Raw genomic sequence first — 18,158 nt, 5'->3', positions numbered from 1 at the left:
AATTAAGCAATATGTGTTCTTAGATTGGTTCAATGTACTAAATTTTTGAATGCCCATATGATCCTGTTTCTGAATGTTTGTTCACTTTACTGTTTTCTGTACCTGTGTTCTCATCACCTCTCTAGAGATCCCACCTATCTCATCAATTTAATATTCCATTATATTTATTCTATGTACATATTATACTCTAATTTTTTTGTCCACATGTTTTATCACCCCTGCTAGACTTTGAACTATCTTCTCTAGTGCCTTTGCACATAAGAAGTGCTTAGTAAATGTTTAATAAATTGAAGTTGTTTATGATTTGTGTATTCATAATTAGAAATGATGTCCTTGATGAAAACTGCAGAGTTAATTATGAAACAGTCTTATTTGTGTATTGTTATCAAAAGGCACTCTGATGACAGTAATGACAGATATAAGAAGCTCTTAGATAGAATGAGTGTATTGAATTTACAGCTGATTTATTTTGCTTCTTTAAATTTTTTTAAATTAAAAACTTTTTTTTGTAGCTGATTTATTTTGAAAGAAAATGGAGTTATGCCTCTATAGAATTTGTTCAATTTAAGTTAATGAAAAAATTGGAAAAAATGTCATTTACCCACTTTTATTAAAGTACTTTTTAACCTATTAAACTGTGAAATAGTGTAAATAAGAGCTTAAATTTGAATATAAGCAAAAGCTGATTTTCTAGGATATTTGTAGGTGAAAGAAATAACTAATCCATAACTTCATAGAGCCTAGATGATGCTATTATTACAATCATTATACAGTGGTTATACATTATGCAATGAACTATAATTTGAATTATACCCTATATAATATTATATACATATAATATTGTAATATGTAGCAGTACTTTGATTATTACTATAGATTTGTGTCTTTATTCAAGTATGCCAGGGAATTTCAAAATAAAGGTAAAAAATGGAAAAACAAAATTATGTTTTGTGTTTTAGCTTTTATAACAGATTCGTGTTATCTTCCTTCCCTCCCCTCCCCCTGCCATGTTCAATATTTCCAGATATAAGGGACCTCAGGGAGTAAGTAGGAAATATCCTGAAGGTTGTGACATTATTTATTTATTAAGTAAATAAAAAATGAAGCAAGATAAATCAGACCGAGTCAAGGCTTGATGTCTGAAGTCTCCATAAACTCTGAATAGGTATTGGACCTTTGTTGTTATTGCTTTGGGATAGCCATTCTCAGCAATGAAGTTCTTTTAGCCCAAAACTAGCCCTATTAATTGTTTATTCTTCTGTAATATATACCTATTTGACATACATTGATATTTTTAGCTCAAAAAATTTGGAAAAAAATACCTTATTTTCTAGTTATGTGGAACATTTTACTTCCCTCCAGTGCTTTAATTTTTGGCAGAAATCAAAGTTTACTAATATACAGTGCACCTATGGTTGATAGTATAGAAGACAAAAACTTTTTTTTTTCCCTATCCTCATGTCATCTTTTGTCATTAATTGTCCTCTCTAATGACATTAAAAATAGGATACAGAGGTATACAATAGTTACTTCCTCACATTTTCAAATAAATAGAAAATTGTCCCACTTACCCAATAATGGACTTCACTTGGCCAGATGAGATTCCTGTCTTCCTTGGCCTGGACAGCAGATAACTTCTGAAGCTGCCTGGGCTCAGCATTGTGATCCTGGCTGGTGCAGATTTAGGGCCAAGTCTGGATTTCTTATAATGGAGAAGAGCTCTAGCATAAGTTAGGTAAGGCTGTTCAGTTATTTATTCAGTCTGCCTTTCACTAACCCATTTGTATCCCTTAATGGATAAATTTGGGGATTTTGGGAGCAGTGCGTTTTCTATTCACTCTCAAGATACCTGGTGCTTTGGGAATCTTGATCCTTCCATCTATTCACTTTTCCTGCCTAATTACCCATTTCAGTCTGGCACAGTCCCTGTTTTTAGAAGGATGCTGAAGTTGTAGAATCTAGCTCAGGGAATTATAGATATTCTTTCATTTTAAATTTGCTTGCCTGATTTTCATAAGTGTTAATAGAATTTTCTTTGAAGTGTAAGTTGTATAATTTCCTTTTTGTTAAATTTAAGCATTTAAAATCAATATTCTGTCACTCATTGGAATGAAAGCATCATACTATATTGCAGGGTGTCTAAGAGTCTGTCAAGTGATATACTCATGATGTTTCAAAAGTCTCAGTGCAGTTTAAACTTTAATGGCTTTTGTTTGTATGTATTTTTATATGTAGGTATATATGTATATATATTCATGTTTATATTATATTACTTATTTTTGTATTTTATTTTTTTTGTATTATTTATTATTATTGTATTTTAATTTGTTAAATGCAAATTAATTTGTTAAATCCAAGTCACCTATATAGAAAATTTCATGAAAATTGTCACTGTTCACTATATTCTCACTGGCTTATTTTTATACCCCTTCTTATAATGTTAACATAATGACTTCTATATACATATGGCCATAATAACATATTTTGTCTTAGTATTAATTCAGATTTCCTTGAAAAGCTGCAAAAAAAGTAATAGAGAAAGTGGTGAAATGGAGCATCTTATTGTAGTCCTGCCATTTAAAAAAAACGTAGACCTTCCAAAACTGAGTTAGGACATAATGGTATTCGTTTTTCTTTCAAATCTGAAAGACTTCTCTTTTAGTCTGAAATCTACCCTAAAGTTCTTTTTACTTGAAGTTGGGATTATTTTAGCTCAAAATAAGTGCATTTTAAAAATATAATGGAGGGAAAGTACAAGTGAATAAATGAAGTGTGTGTGTTTGAAAGTTGTGTTCACAGGAAAGATTCAGTAACTTGAAACATTTGAAGCTAATGTAAACCATATGCCCCAGACTCTGAGCGCCAGTATCGTGTATGAATTACATTTATCTAACTTTGGTTTGCATCATTCGATTGTTGCTCTTCCCCTCAAAACTGAAATTACCCACTAGAAACAGGAGGTGGTGCTGCAGTTCAGTCGTTTTATTGTCAATGGCACATTTGAAATAATGTTTATCACATATTGTATCCTTTTTTCTGATGGTGTTTATTGAGAAAGGGATTTGAGTTTAACTGCATTATTTTTTTTATAAAAAGATATTGAATTATTTTTCTGTATTCTTTGCCATTTACCCTTAAGTTTAAAGATAAGGATAACAGTTAAGGGAAATTCTAGAAGAATGTAAAATATCTTGGGACAGGGTGCTAAGAAAGAGCTTTGGCCTAGGTTCTTGACAGTGTTCAAGTGACTTCTTGGTTTATGCAGGTGGAAGATACAGCTTTCTTAGCTGTTTTCTGTCACTCTCTGTTATCCCTCATATTGAGACAGTCACTAGTTCCTGTTGATTCTTCCTTCATATTTTTTTTCTCATATCCATCCTTTCCAATTCTCTTGCTAGCATTCTAATTAAGGTTCATATATTCATGTTTCATTTAGACTATCAAAGTAGTATACCAAGTAGTCTTACTTTCTCCAGCCTGTCTATTTTATATCCTGTCTTGTACTTTGCTGAATTATTTTCCCCAAACACTGATTTAATCTTGTCATTCCACTGTTTTTTAAATATTCAAGGCCTCCATGTTGCTTATATGCTAAGTTCCACATTCTAATTTAACCCTCTTCATCCTGAGATTCTTCATGGTGTGTCTACAACTTTAACTGGCTATCACTACATTGTTTCCAGTTAATTGCTATTAAAAAGTACTATTATTGACATTTTTTTTACACATAAAGGGTCTATTTGGATTTGAAGTATAAATATGAGTGTGAGTAGTTTTAATGTACATTTAGAAAAATTAGTGACTTGGAGCATTTTTCATAAGGTTATTTATAGTTTGCAGTTTTTCTTTGTGATAACTTTTATCTTTGTCCATTTTTGTATTGGAGAATAATTCTTGATTTTATGTATTTTAAAAAAATTCCTTCCATACTTTGAATCTTGGACTTTTATTGGTGATATTGAATGATCTATATTTTTTCATGCTGATTATCTGAATTGAATCCTTCCACTTCAGCATGTACGATGAGATTTTAAAATAAAATACGAATTGATGTTATAAGAAATGTCTCTTATTTATTTTTGATGCCTGATAATATATTTTGAGGTTTAAGAATTTAGAAAGCTATATTAGCTATTTAAAGCAGGTACAAATATTTATTGCATTTATTATGTGTTTTTAGGGATATACCTGCTGATTCAGCATCTTGCATCAAAAATCACCATAGTTTAGATTGTGTGACAGGTGAAATGGAGTGCAGAAAGAAGATATGCTTGAAAATCAAAAGGTCATTTAAATGTCAGATGCTGTAATATAACTCTTGTGTGGTTTGTCACTGAATTGTCAATAGAATCAATGGTTACTTTATTTAAATCACAAAGATTTTACATGGAATCTTGCCTTTTCTTTCAATTTTTTTTTTTCAGAATTTGGAAGATATTTTTAGATTTGAAAGAGCAATAGTGTTAATGTTCCTATATTGTATTTCCCACATTAATTCTCCCCTTTTGATTAATTCTAGTGGCAATTTGTGTTATTCAGAATTTAAGAAAAAGCATTGAACGCTAATAACCTTCCACATGTGGTACAAAACAGAATTATATGTAGCCATGTTTCTTTCTGTTTTACCTATGTAAAACAAATGCATTAGGGCCTAGGAAAGGGTCTGTAAGATAGTTTTGTTAAATTATTTTGAGTCACTTCTCAGTATATTCTGGAAAGTGATGTGGACTCTCAACATCTTGGGGTTGGGGTATCTTATTCTGCTGGGGTATCTTTATTCAAAAATCTATCTATTTTTGGAGCCATAGCAAAAAATCTAGCTTCCCACACTTTCTTTACTATTTCCTTTTATTAGTGGCTTCCTGTGCCATGGAGCCTGCTTCTAATACTGTATTCCTTCGTAGTATTCTAGTCACAGTATAAATTGTTCTCCTAATGATGTTCATTTCATTCCACATCATTTCATATAAGACTTGCCATGTTTATTCAAGTCATTTCCTTTTGTTATTTGGTACAGTTCAATAATATTTCATTACATTCATCTGCCATAAATTCTTTTTAATAACAAAAAGTGATGCTTTGTTTTTGTAAATATGGGTTCGTTCCCAATATTGCATCCCATGCTGATGCTTAAGTCAGATTCATAGCATGGGTTGCACTCATCAGGAAAAAAATTGGTAGATAATGTGGGAAAAGTGACATGAGGAGTTTAATATTGGGTTTCTGGACTCTGTTACTCCCTTTCTTCAGAAGGAGTGGTGGATTATTGGGCTGAATTGTTTGGTACATTGGTAAACTTCTATAATTCTGAAAGACTTTTCCCCCCTGATTTGAGACATGTGCAACTTCTTTGTATCTAAGAGTTAGTAGTTACTGCCTTCCCCTGAAGGTATAGCTAGATGGTCAAGTCATACAAGTCCAAATGCTACTAATAAGAATAAATCCAACAAAGTACTTTTTAAGTGAGAAACATTCTAATTATTATTCCAGTATTTCAAAGGATGTGTGATTTTAAAGATGTAGGTACTCCTGCCACCAACACAGACCACAGTCTCTCTATGCCTCTCTGTAAGTGATCTCATGAATTATTGTGACCAAAAAATTCATTATTATATGATGGCTGTGTGTCCCTGATAGGTCTTCTCTTAAATTAGTGAGGTTCTTCCTGAAGTTTGTACTTGATTTTTTCCATCTTGGTATATGATCTGCCAAAACTTTTGGCCACCATGGGCTTTTTGAATGAGGGATGGCTTTATGCTCTAAGTCATCACTATAGTTAGAAGTGGAACTATTCCAGTTACTTAGTACTTGTGAATGATTGGGTAACAACTCTCATTTTACTTTATCTTATGCTTTATTTTGCTATGCTAATCCTACCCTTCCCCCCTTTAGCTCCCTGTGTGTTCTTCCATTTGAATGTAGAGGCAGAAACTTTCTTTCTACTTGTATTTATATTCCTAGAATTTAGTAATCCCTTAATAAATGGTAGTTGCTAAGCCAAAAAAGGTGCTCTTTTTTCCCCACTTTTTTCTTTCTGAATCCTTATACTTGGTATAGTTTTGTCTTTGCTTATTTCCTCATCTGCATAATGGAATTGGACTAAGCTATCCCTAAACCATATCAGGTCTAACATTGTGAGCCTATGATCATAAAAAACTGCGATCATGGTTTTAATGGCCTTTGATGCACGTAATCGGTTGTTTTTTTCTTTCTTTAAGCATATTAGGAAGTAAATTGTTAGGATGTCAAGTGCAGTTTAGTTCCTTTTTGTCCTCTCTGCATAGGATCTTCTACCCTTTTTCTCGTGATACTGTTAAGAAGGCAGGAAGGTGGTGCGGTGCTTGGAGGGAGTCAGAAGAGTCTTGAGGAGACAACTTAGATGGGTTCTACCTGTGTGACCCTGTGCAAGTCACTTGAATTTTTTCATCCTTCATTTTTTTATCTTTAAAACGGGGATAATAATAGCACCTACCACACAGGCTTATTATGAAAATCAATCTTTTGATTGATCAACATTTATTAAGTGCCTTCTATGTGCTAGGCCCTGTTCTAAGGGCTTGAAATAAAAGAGACAAAAGGCAGTTTGCTGACCTCAAGGAACCTTACAATCTAATGAGGGAGAGGGCATGCAAACAAATATAAACAAGGCAAGATATATACTGTATAAATAAGAAGTAATTAACCAGGGAAGGCACTGGCATTGCGAGGGGTTCAGAAAGACTTCTTTGTAGAAAGTTGGGTTTTAGCCAAGCATTAAAGGAGGTCAGTAGTTGGAGCAGACTGGGAAGAGTGATCCAGGCATGAGGGACAACCAAAGAGAATGCTTAGCCCTGAGAGAGTGTTTTGTTTGTGGAACAAGATAGGAAGCTAGTAGTGCCGTTGGATTAAAGGTTACATGTAAGGTGTAAGAAGACTGGAGAGGTAGAAGGAGTCTGGGTTAAGAAAAGCTTTGGACTTCAAACAGAGCATTTTTATTTGATTCTAGAGGATATAGGGAGCCACTAGAGTTTATTGAATGGAGGTTGTGATATGATTCTATCTGTATTTTAGAAAAATAATTTTTGTAGCTGAATGGAGGATGGATGTAATGGGGAGAGACTTGAGGATGTAGACCTACCACCAGTAGACTATTGCAGTAGGCCACTAGTGTGGAGTCCAGTAGTGTGAGGTGATGAGAACCTGTGCCAGAATGGTGGCAGTGTCAAAAAAGAGAAGGGAGCATATTTGAAAGATGTTGCAGAGGTGAAGTTGACAGCCTTTGGCAGTAGCTTGCATATGGCCAGTGAGAGAAGGGGAGGAATCCAGGATGAGTCCTAGGTTGTGAATCTTGTGAGCCTGATAGACTGGGAGGATGGTTCTGCCCTCCATAGTAACAGAGAAGGTGGGGAGAGGTGAGGATGTTTAGGGGGAAAGACAGTAAGTTCTGTTTGGAACATACTGAATTTAAGATGTCTATTGGGCATCCAGTTTGAGATGTCTGAAAAGCCATTGGAGATGTGAAATTGGAGATTGGGGCAGGATAGGTAGATCAAGAGAGAACACAAGAAAGTACTTTTTGCAAACCTTAAAGAGCTATAGCACTCTATACCACTTTAAGGCTTGCAAAAAGCACTTTTATGGCAATAGTAGTGGTAATAGTACTTTTTACCTAACGCATATTCAGATACTTGATTTATACTTATCATATAATAATACTACCATATTTTTTTTAAGCGATAAGAGAATTTACCAAAAACTGGAAGTGATTTGTGACTAACATAGTTGTATTTGAGACAATTGGAATTCTTTTGGTGTATTAAAAATGACAGTTTTTTTGGTGTGAAGATTAGAACCTTTTAATAGTTCAGTCAACAAGTATTTGTTGAGAAGCTTTAGTATTTTGGTAGGTACTTAATTAAGTTATTAAAAATCTGAAAGTAATGGTCACATTAGGAAATAATTGCCCTGAATCTATGAAAGGCTTATTTTGGGTAATTAGGTTAGGAATGAATGTTTGACATAAATTTGTAGACCAAATGAAACAATACCTTATGATTATTTGAATCAGACCTTGTAAAAGTGAGAAAGGATCATTTATTCTTGTGATATTGGCTCCAGTTTAGGTATAACTTTAGTGGGGGCCTACTAAGAAATTTTGTTCTTTGACAAAAGTAAACTGAGGAAAATATATCCATGAATATCACAATTTTAAAATTGAATTCAAATTCTGATAATAAGTAGATTTTATTCAATGAAATTTATCTAGTGTAATCAATTATTCTAAGATTGGCAGTTAACTTCACTGTTTTTTGTAAATATTTAGTGACTTGAATTAGAATTATCAAAATAATAAAAAGTACAATGATAAGTTACCATTACTTTCTCTTAAGATAAAGTGTCTGTCAAATACTTTATATCAGCTCTTATTAAATAGTTTAATAGCCTCCCACATATATGTTGGGACAATTTGTAGGCAACTAATTATGGCATTTGAGTGTGTGGATATGTTCAGTGGATACATTTGTGATCATTTAACACTAAGAAAAAAATATATGACTGGACTCTGTAGTTCCAAAATATTTATTCAGCCAGTATTTATTAACCTTTATTGTGTGAAGAATTGTTCAAGGCATTATAGAAAGAAAAAGGAGACCTATTTTTTTTTTTTTTTGCCTTTTGGAGGGCAATTGGGGTTAAGTAACTTGCCTAAGGTTAGTTACATGGCTAGTTCTTTTGTGTTAAGTTTCTGAGGCTGGAACTGAACTCAGGTCCTCCTGACTCCGGGGCTGGCGCTTTACTCACTGTGCCACCTAGCCGCCCCCAAGGAGACCTATTTTTTTTTTCCTTTTGGAGGGCAATTGGATTTAAATAATTTGCCCAGGGTTACAAGGCTAGTGTTTTTGTGTGGGTGTTAAGTGTCTGAGGCTGGAACCGAACTCTGGTCCTCCTGACTCCAGGGCTGGCACTTTACTCACTGCACCTCCTAGCTGCCCCGAGACCTATTTTTTTTTTTAAAAGCTTTATATTTTATATTGTTTTTTTAAGTATTTTTTTCCTTTGTAGCATTTATCTACTCTCTCTTTCATTTGAAAAAAAAAAAACAACAAAATCTTTGCAACAAATATGCATAGTCCACTTAGTAAACATTTAAGTGCACATATGTGCTAGGCATTGTGCTAAGTGCTGGGATGCAAAAACCAGTTCCTGTCCTCTAGGAGCTTATAATCTAATGGAGAGATAACAAACAAACAAATATATACAAAGAAGCTATGTAAAGAATACTTAGAAAATAATTAACAGAGAAAATTAAGAGGGAATGATAAAGGCTTCCTGAAGAAGATGGGATTTTAGTTGGAATTTGAAGGAACCCAAGGAAGTAAGGAGGTAGCAGTGAGGAGAGAGAGAATGTTTCAGGTATGGAGGACACACAGTAAAAATATCTGAAGACAAGTTGGAGTGTCTTGTTTGTTAAACATCCAGGAGACCAATGTCATTGGATTGAAGAGTAGATTATGAAGAATAAAGTATAAGACTCAAAAGGTTGAGACAGAGCAAAGTTATAAAGGTTTTTGTATACCAATCAGATGACTTTGTATTTTATTCTGGAGGCAATAGGAAGCCACTGGAGTTTATGGAGTGGAAGGAAGACATGATAGGACCTGTGCTTTAGGAATATCACTTTAGTGGCTGAATGGCAGATGGATTGGAGTGAGGAGAGACTTGAGGTGGGCAGACCCACTGATAGGCTATTACAATAGTCCGGGTATGGGGTGATGAGGGCCTGTAGCAGAGTATTGGCAATGTCAGAGGAGAGAAGGGGGAATATTTGAGAGATGTTGCATAAGGTGAGATCAACAGGCCTTGGCAGCAGCTTGGACATAGGGGCTAATATGTATCTATATATCTATCACTATCATGAGGAGCCCAGGATGACTCCAGGTTGCAAGACTGGGAGCCTGGGAGGTTTGTGTTACCCTTGACAGTAATAGGAAGATAGGAGAAAGGGAAGGTTTAGAAAAAAAGATGAGTTCAGTGTCAAGGGAAGCTATTTTCTTGTTGTCTGTCTCCAAAAAGACATATCTCATTCTGCATTTTGAGTCTATCTGATAGAATCTATCACCTCTCTGTTAGAAGGTGAGTAGTTTGAGTTATCTTTGGTCCTTGGGAACTGTGGTTTGTCATTGCATGCATTGATAAGAGTTCTAAATTCTTTCAAATTTGTTTTTTTTTTATACTGTTCCTGTTAGTATATAAAAGACAATACTTAGTACTGTGCCTGGCCCATAGTAGTTCCTTAATAAGTGTTTGTTGACTTGACCGAATCCTGGTGATGTTAATTTTGTTCCACATCATTTCATACAAGACTTGCCATATTTCTCTGAATAATTTCCTTTCATTATTTGTTACAGTTCAGTAATTTCATTACATTCATATACCATAATTTGTTCTTTTCTTGATATTCTTGTTATAGTTCTTTGCAGCAACAAAAAGGTGATGCTATATTTTTGTAAATATGGGTTCTTTTCCAGTATTGCATCCCATACTGATCCTTAAGTCAGATTCATAGAATGGGTTGCACTCATCAAGATAAATAGGTAGATAATGTGGAGAAAGTGACATAAAGAGTCTAATATTGGAACTCTGAACTCTGTTACTCTCTTTCATCAGGAGTAGTGGATTATTGGGTTGAGTTGTTTATTATGTTTATTATCCTGGTTCTATTCACTCCACTCTGCATCAGTGTATATGTGTCTTCCAAGTTTCCTCTGAAATTGTCCATTACATCATGATTTTTGGCACAATAGTATTCCATTACACTCATATACTCCAACTTGTTAAGTCATTCTCCAGTTGATTGTTACACCCTCAAACTGTTGTTCAGATGGCCATCATGAAAGAGGTGATATAAATATTTTTGTACATATGAGTCAGTTTCTTGTTTCTTTGCTCTCTTTGGGCTACAAGCCCAAGAACATGCATTTTTGTGACTTTTTGGGCATAGTTCTAGATTTTTTTCCTAAATGGCTAAACCATTTCATAGTTCTACCAATAGTGCTTTAGTGTGCCTGTTTTCTGTAGCCCTTCCCAACATTTGACATTTTCTGTTGTCATTTTTGCCAATTTGATGGAGATGAGATATCTCAGAGATGCTTTAATTTTCTTTTCTCTGGTTATTAGTGGTTTGGAACATTTTTTATATGACTATTGATAGTTTGTATTTTTTTCTTTTGAAAACTGCCTGTTAATATGATGTCTTAATTTGCCTTTTGGAGGAATGACTCATATTTTTATAAAGTTGAACAATTTCTTATATATCTCAGAAAGGATTAACTGAGAGACTTACTGTAAAGTTTTTTTTTAGTTGCCTATTTCCATTCTAACTTTAACTGCATTGATTTTGTTCATCCAAAGCCTCTAAAATTTTGTCATCCTTTTTTCTTCTTTGTTTGATCATCTTTCCTTATCCATAGTTGTAAAACAGATAGTTTCTTCCTCTTAATTTGCTTATAATGTCACCTTTTATGTCTTAATATTTTGTGTGTAATTTATCTTGGTAGATGATTTGAGATGTTGGTTTTCATCTAATTTCTGCCAAACTTATTTCCACTGTTCTTGGCAGTTTTTCTTTTCTCTTTTAACCTAGTAGTGAGCCTTTCTCTTAGTAACTGGGATCTTTGTTTCATCTAACGTTATGCTACTGTTTTAAGAGGAATTGCGGATAGTATAGTTGTATAGTAGCTAGAGCTCTGGAGTTGGGAGTCTGGAAGATCTGGGTCCAAATTTTTCCCGAGACACTCCCTTGCTGTGTTGCCCTAGGCAGGTCACTTAACCTTTTTCTAGCTCAGTTTCCTTATCTATAAAGTGGGGATAATAATAACATCTTCCTCTCCAAGTTGCTGTGAGGACCACGTGAGATAACCTACATAAAGTGCTTTGCAAACCTCAAAGTGCTAAGTAGATGCAAACTCTTCTTATTTTTATTGTACACAGTGCTTTATGGTTACAAAGTATTTTCACATCTCGCTTGAAGGCTTTGCAAGTGTTTATAAATGAAGGTGTTGCACCTCAGGGAGGTTGACTAAGATCTTTCACATTCAATAAATGGTACAGCTGGTATTCAAATTCAGATCTTGGTTCAGTGTTCTTTTCTATTATTTTGCCACTCGTCTTGACTGGACTTTGAAGTCTCTGGAGGAGAGAGTGAGGCTGACGACTCAGGCTTCACTTAATTCCAATTCTTGCACAAGTCAAGACATCACCTCATGATGTTAACGGTCCTCTTTGAGAACAAATGATGAACAGCAACAACCAGAAAACATGCCTTCATGTTAATAGTAAAGTGTTGTGTAGTGCCTTCCATAACTCCCCCACCCCAGAACCACTCAATCTTACTTTGAGATGGTCTTGAAAGAATGCCTACATTGCCATCATCTAAAGTGACATCTAAAGATCTCTCTGTGGGTAGCATTTGGCTAAATGTTTCTCTGCCTGCTGGGAGAGTACTCTTTGGGAGCCTAATGGAGATGTGTGTGCAAATTTCCTTAATCTCTCCTAACTGAAAATGTTTTTTTCCTTCTTCAAATTTTCTTAAAGCTATTTGTCTGCATTTCTCATTTGTGTCCATCATACCCTGCTTTCCAAATAGCGCATATACATGAAGAAAAGAGCAAATATGTATTTTGAAATATTCTTTTTTTTATAAGTACATTTAGAAATAGATTGGATATAGCCAGAATCTTGAAAATGGTTAAGTTTAGCTATGAGAATGGCTGCAGAGAGACATTTATCTACACATCTTATAGTTCGAGATAATTTTATGGAGAAAATGAGACTCTGTGAGTTGTGTAAATGGAAGGAGGACAGTTTGTAGGGGGAGGATTTCCCAACCACATGCATCAATTTAGGTGAAAGCTTAAAAATTAGGAATATAGAATGATTGATTTAAGAGAGCATCAAACTAGATTGAGGCCAAGGACTGTTTTTTGTTTGTTTGCTTTGGGGGAGGGGGAAGACCCTTCAACACCAAACACCATCCTCTTCACATAAAATTATTGTAGTAAATTTCCTTGGCAATTGTGGAGGAAATGTGGTGGCAGCTTGGTAAAGATTTTTCTTTTGTCTATAGCTAAAGTGGAATGGAAAGCCAGACAAGAGCTTTACAGAGCAGTAGTAGTAGGTTAGTGAAAGTGCCCAGGGAGAATGATGCCATTGTTTTGAACATTGGAGTAGAGAGTTGATAGAGGCGGGAAGTCCAGAGTAATATGTTTATTAAAATTTTTATATAGACACATTATTTTAAGTAAATTAGTTAGAGGTTTTGGTATAATGCAATATACTTAACATGTTCTTTTTTTTAAGGTGCCCTGGATCGTTGTGTGATGGGGATTACAGCAGTTGAGATTTTGAATGCTTGTGATGAAGCAGTTCCTGCTGCAGTTGATTCTCTTAGTCATCCAGCTATTAATTTAAAACAGGCTATGACAAGACGTAGTCTTGCTGCTCTAAAAAATATGGCCCATCACAAGCTACAAACCCTTGCTACTAACCTCTTGGCTTCTGAAGCATCTGACAAAGTAAGTTTTGTCTTTGAATATATGAATTACTTAGTTCTCAAATTAGTAATACATTTATAGTATATTTTTAGCATTTATCTTAGACTTCTTGATGAAAACTATTGTGAAGATAACTCATTTTCTGTGTTTTATCATAGGTTACATATACTATGTATATTTTCTTTTAGGAGTATTTCAAACACTATTGTGAAAACATAAACTTCACTTACTTACAAAGTAGGTTCTAAATATTCTAATGTAGATGACTTTTTAATATCAGTAGTAGCATTTTAGAATAGGTGACATTTCTCATTTTAATGTATTTTGGCTGATGCTTGAATCCAAGTTAATTTATCCTAAGGAGAAAATGTAATTTAGCAAACTCATACATTGTTAATCATTTGTTTTAAGTCTGATATTTTGCTTTCATTAAGACCATTAATCAGAAGAATATGAGAAAATGCTTGAATTTCCTCGAGTGTTTGAAATGTACTTGTTACATTCCATTACAAGGATCCCAACTCAGTATTTTTTTTAACAGAATGCCTATAATCAAGATAAAAAGTATAAATCACATTGTCTTTCATTAATTTTATAATGATTCTTTTGTTCTCTAGCTTTTAGTCAGTATTCCCTTTGTAAGATATGCTCTGTGGCACTTTTACAGTTTTCTATCAGGAGTTGCTATGCAGCTGTCTCTGGGAATGAAGGACAAGGGTAGCATGGATAATTGAAATCTAGAGATAATCCCCAGACCTCATTTGAGTCAATAGTTAAAATCTCCACCTCTCTCAACCTTTTACCAGTGCTGTTAGTAAGTAGCAAAAATGACTGATTTGAATTTATAACTTTTCCCACCATTTGCTGCTTATCCTCTGAAGCAAGAAATGTGAACAGTGAAATGAGCAAAAGGCTTTTAATTCACAAATTGAAAATTTAGCCCAGCAAAAATGGAGTCGACTACGTCCAAGACATAGATAATTTTGGATTTCCATAGTAATTGGTCTTGTTGCCAGTTCTGCTTCTCTGAAGTGTAACACTTGACAATTATGTTTTGTCCTGACTTTTGGATATTAGAAGTCTGAATCTTTTTTGCATCATTTTTTCTTTCCTTTATCTCTAACCCCTAAGGGGTATGGAAGAAACCATAACTTAAACTTGTCTGTGATGACCACATTTTCTTTGAAAGAGCCACACAGATGCCTATTGGAACCCTGATTTATATGTAAAATTGTTTGTAAACCATTAATATTAAGTAATAGATTTGGACATATGACATTGTTTAAAATTATTTAACTTTGAGGTATTTTGTTGAAAGACAGGCATATAATACATATTTTCAAATAGAAATAATTTTCTTCAGGTTATCCTCTGAAAACAAAAATATGGAAAAATCATTATACAACTAGAAACTTAAAAAAATTGTACAGTAACAGTTACAAAAGTCTTTTATAAATAGTCATGGTCCATTATGTGATTTTTACAGTCTTGTTTGTCCCAGTTTTAATAGCACACTTTATAGTGCAATTAGTGATAAAAGCACCAGATATCAGAGACATTACACTTATGTATTGTAAAATATATTGCTTGTGAACATACACAGTCCTGTGTAACAGTGGTAATTGTTGCCTAGCCTACCAGGAAAACAATTATAGTAGGGGAAAAAGGCTTAAGAAGCTGAGGCTGCAAAGGGATAATCACTTTATGAAAAATGTATGCTGACGGGACCATTAGGGATTTTGTTCACTGTTTGCTCATGTTCAGATTATGGGTCTTTCTGAGAGAAATTGCAGAAATGAGCCGTCCTTTTGGATGACATTAGTTTTCTGATTTTGGTGAAAAATGTACAAAAAAATAAGAACAGAATTCCTAATCTGAAAAATATGACCAGAAGTGTACTAGTGTAGTGGGCTTCTTTTCAAAATGCAGGGTTTTCTAATATAAAATTATGGATATCATTGGAGATTCATATCCATTTTGTATATCGTTAATAACCTTATTTTTACTCATTGCAGTAGAATTCTCAGCTATTAGTCATGAATATTTTATGTAAGTAATATTGTTAATCTCTTTAGCTATAGATAGTTTTTTTTTTATACACAAAAGACAAATAAGTAATCTACTGGCCAGTTTTTTTTTTTAAACTGGAAGATAATAGATGGAAAAAAAATGGAATTGCTATTATTTATTGCAAATTTAGGTAGCACAGTGGATAGAGTGCTGGGTCTCATCTTTGTGAGTTCAAATGTGGCCTCAGATTTTTACTCTGTGACCCTGGGCAAGTTACTTGACGCTGTTTGCCTCAATTTTCTCATCTGTAAAATGAGCTGGAGAAGGAAATGGCAAAATCACTCCAGTATCTTTGCTGAGAAAACCCCAAATGGGGTCAGGAAGAGTTGGCTGTTACTGAAACGACTAAACAGTGACAGTTGTAAACTTATATTTTTCTTGTTGGATGAGTCTTTCTAATGATAAGGCAAGAAGTTGTTTTTATTAAATGATTATTGTGTGCAAGGCATTGTGGTGAGTACTTAGGGATACAAAATACCAGCAAAAAGAGACTCTTTGCCCTCAAGGGGCCCACATTTTAGATGAGAGGAGTCACACAAAACAGAGCCAGAAAGGATAGGGTAGGAAATATACATGTGGGGGGGTCATGGTAGTCAAGTCCTTGTGTCAAAAGCAGAACCAGGAGGGGAATGAAGGATAGATGGCCTTATCCCTTCCCAAATGGAAGCACCTGAAGGAATTTACCAGTAGAAAAAGGGGTCTATAGAGGTGGAGGCAGGATACAGGATGAGAAAGTTCTGTCCTGGGGAAAGTTATAGGGTAAGGGGACACCTGTGACATTTGGTGGCAAAGTGTTGAAAGCTAGAAGGTCATTGTATAATCTCTAGCATACAAAAGAACTGTGTCCTCCAAAGTTCATTTTTAGATAACGTTTTAAAGTCTAAAATTTATCAGAAATACATTGTAGTATGAATCCCTGGCAAGCTCAAAATACCTTACTTCTTTCATAAATATCTGAAATATTTCATTGAAGTCCTACTACCCTGACTCTATGGCATGGAATGGAATCTAGCTTTGTGAAGGCTCTTCCCTATTAAATAAAGATGTACTTCTAGTACAGGTCTGACAAAAGGCTGTGTTTACCTTCTGATTACCACACTAGGTAAAACTCTGAGACTTATGTCCTCATAGGGCTTGGCACAAAGGAGATCAATTGTTTTATCTAAGGTAAAGCATGAAAATAATCTTTTAAGGGATATAATGATTACTGTCTTCTCTCCTGGAGAAGATATTTTCACTGATTAAGGTCTTTGAAGAATGTCCCAAAATATTTTGGAGTATAACTTCATGACCACTTTTAATGTGAAAGACAGTGAACAAGGATCTTACTTCAAGAAAGTGCGGAGAGCAAGGAAATGTTTGTAGTGATTTTTAATAGTGTGCAGTATTACTAGTTCTAGCAGGTCTGCAACAGACTGCCCTGTAGTCTATTTATAGGAGGACATAATCAAAAGTCATCCAGTATGCGCTAATAGGGAAGGGTCTTAGCTGCATTATTGGAGGGAGTGTAAACATTTTTTTTTTATTCAACAAGTATGTTGTTGGGCATGTAACATATGCTAGACTGTGGGAAATACAAAGCAAAATGAAAAATTCCATTTTCAAGGAGCTTCTGTTCTGTAGGAGTGATCATTGATCCATTAGACTATTTAGATAAATGTCTTGAGCTAGGAAAGTAATTCTCCTACCGTTCTCTTCTCTAGTCAAACTGCATCTGGATTATTGTGTTCAATTCTGGGTAGCACATTTTAGGAAAGACATTTAAAAGCAAGATGCTGTCCTAAGTAGAGCAGTCAGGATTGGCTAAGGCCTAAAGATCATATAATGTGAAAATTGTTTAGAAATTTGCGGGGAACATTATTGCTATTTGCAAGTATTTGATGGATCATTATATGAAAGTGGAATTAGACTTTTTCCTTTGTGGTTTCTAATGTAGAACTAGGAACAACTAGGCTGGAGTTACAATAAAGGCAGATTTTGACTTTGGATGAAAAAAAAACAACTTCCTGATATTTATAGTGATCTCATTTAGAGTTGATAGCTAACCTTGGAAGGCACCGGTTTCATTCCCACTGCTTGTCTTCAAGCAAAGATTGGGTAACCGCTTGATAGGTGTTTTGTAGAGGGGGTTCAGACTTATTAGGCTTGTAGGTCTCTGGGTTTAGCTCTCAGTTTATATAAACTCTTGTCTGTTTACAATGAAGAAGACAATAGTATAAAATAATACTGTTGCACATGTTATATCCTTCATCAGCATTGTGGGTTGAATAGACCTTTTACACTGGTCTGAGGAGCTGTCACTTAAAAATATTTGTTTTTAGGAGTAAATATGTTTCAAGTTCCAATCTGCGCTGTTTGGAAAAATTTGTCTCTTACAGAGTAGTTGTTAATAGTCTGTAAGAGAAGGAGAATCATGCCAATGGAGCCTTGAAGTCAAGAAAATCCCTCTTCCCACTCTCTACCCCTTAACAGTGGTATGGAATGGGATATAGTGGGATCATGAAAGGAAAGAGAGAGAGAGAGAGAGAGAGAGAGAGAGAGAGAGAGAGAGAGAGA

General features: G+C 34.5%; 1 protein-coding gene across 3 annotated transcripts in view; it reads left to right on the top strand.

Annotated features, from left to right (window-relative positions):
- The window catches only part of LOC138171962 (WD repeat-containing protein 7), a 492,039-nt gene that overhangs the window by 85,648 nt on the left and 388,233 nt on the right, over nucleotides 1-18,158 (top strand). For all 3 annotated transcript variants that reach the window (XM_069101570.1, XM_069101552.1, XM_069101560.1), the window contains one exon: nucleotides 13,339-13,553. In XM_069101570.1, coding sequence (XP_068957671.1) covers nucleotides 13,339-13,553 — 215 coding nt within the window. The remainder of the gene's footprint in view (nucleotides 1-13,338; nucleotides 13,554-18,158) is intronic.

This window comes from Petaurus breviceps, unplaced genomic scaffold, assembly GCF_028583685.1.
Source record: "Petaurus breviceps papuanus isolate PSGF00001 unplaced genomic scaffold, PetGlider_PUasm1.0 128, whole genome shotgun sequence".
NCBI classification, from domain to species: domain Eukaryota; kingdom Metazoa; phylum Chordata; class Mammalia; order Diprotodontia; family Petauridae; genus Petaurus; species Petaurus breviceps.
This window is presented reverse-complemented; position numbering and strand designations above follow the sequence as displayed.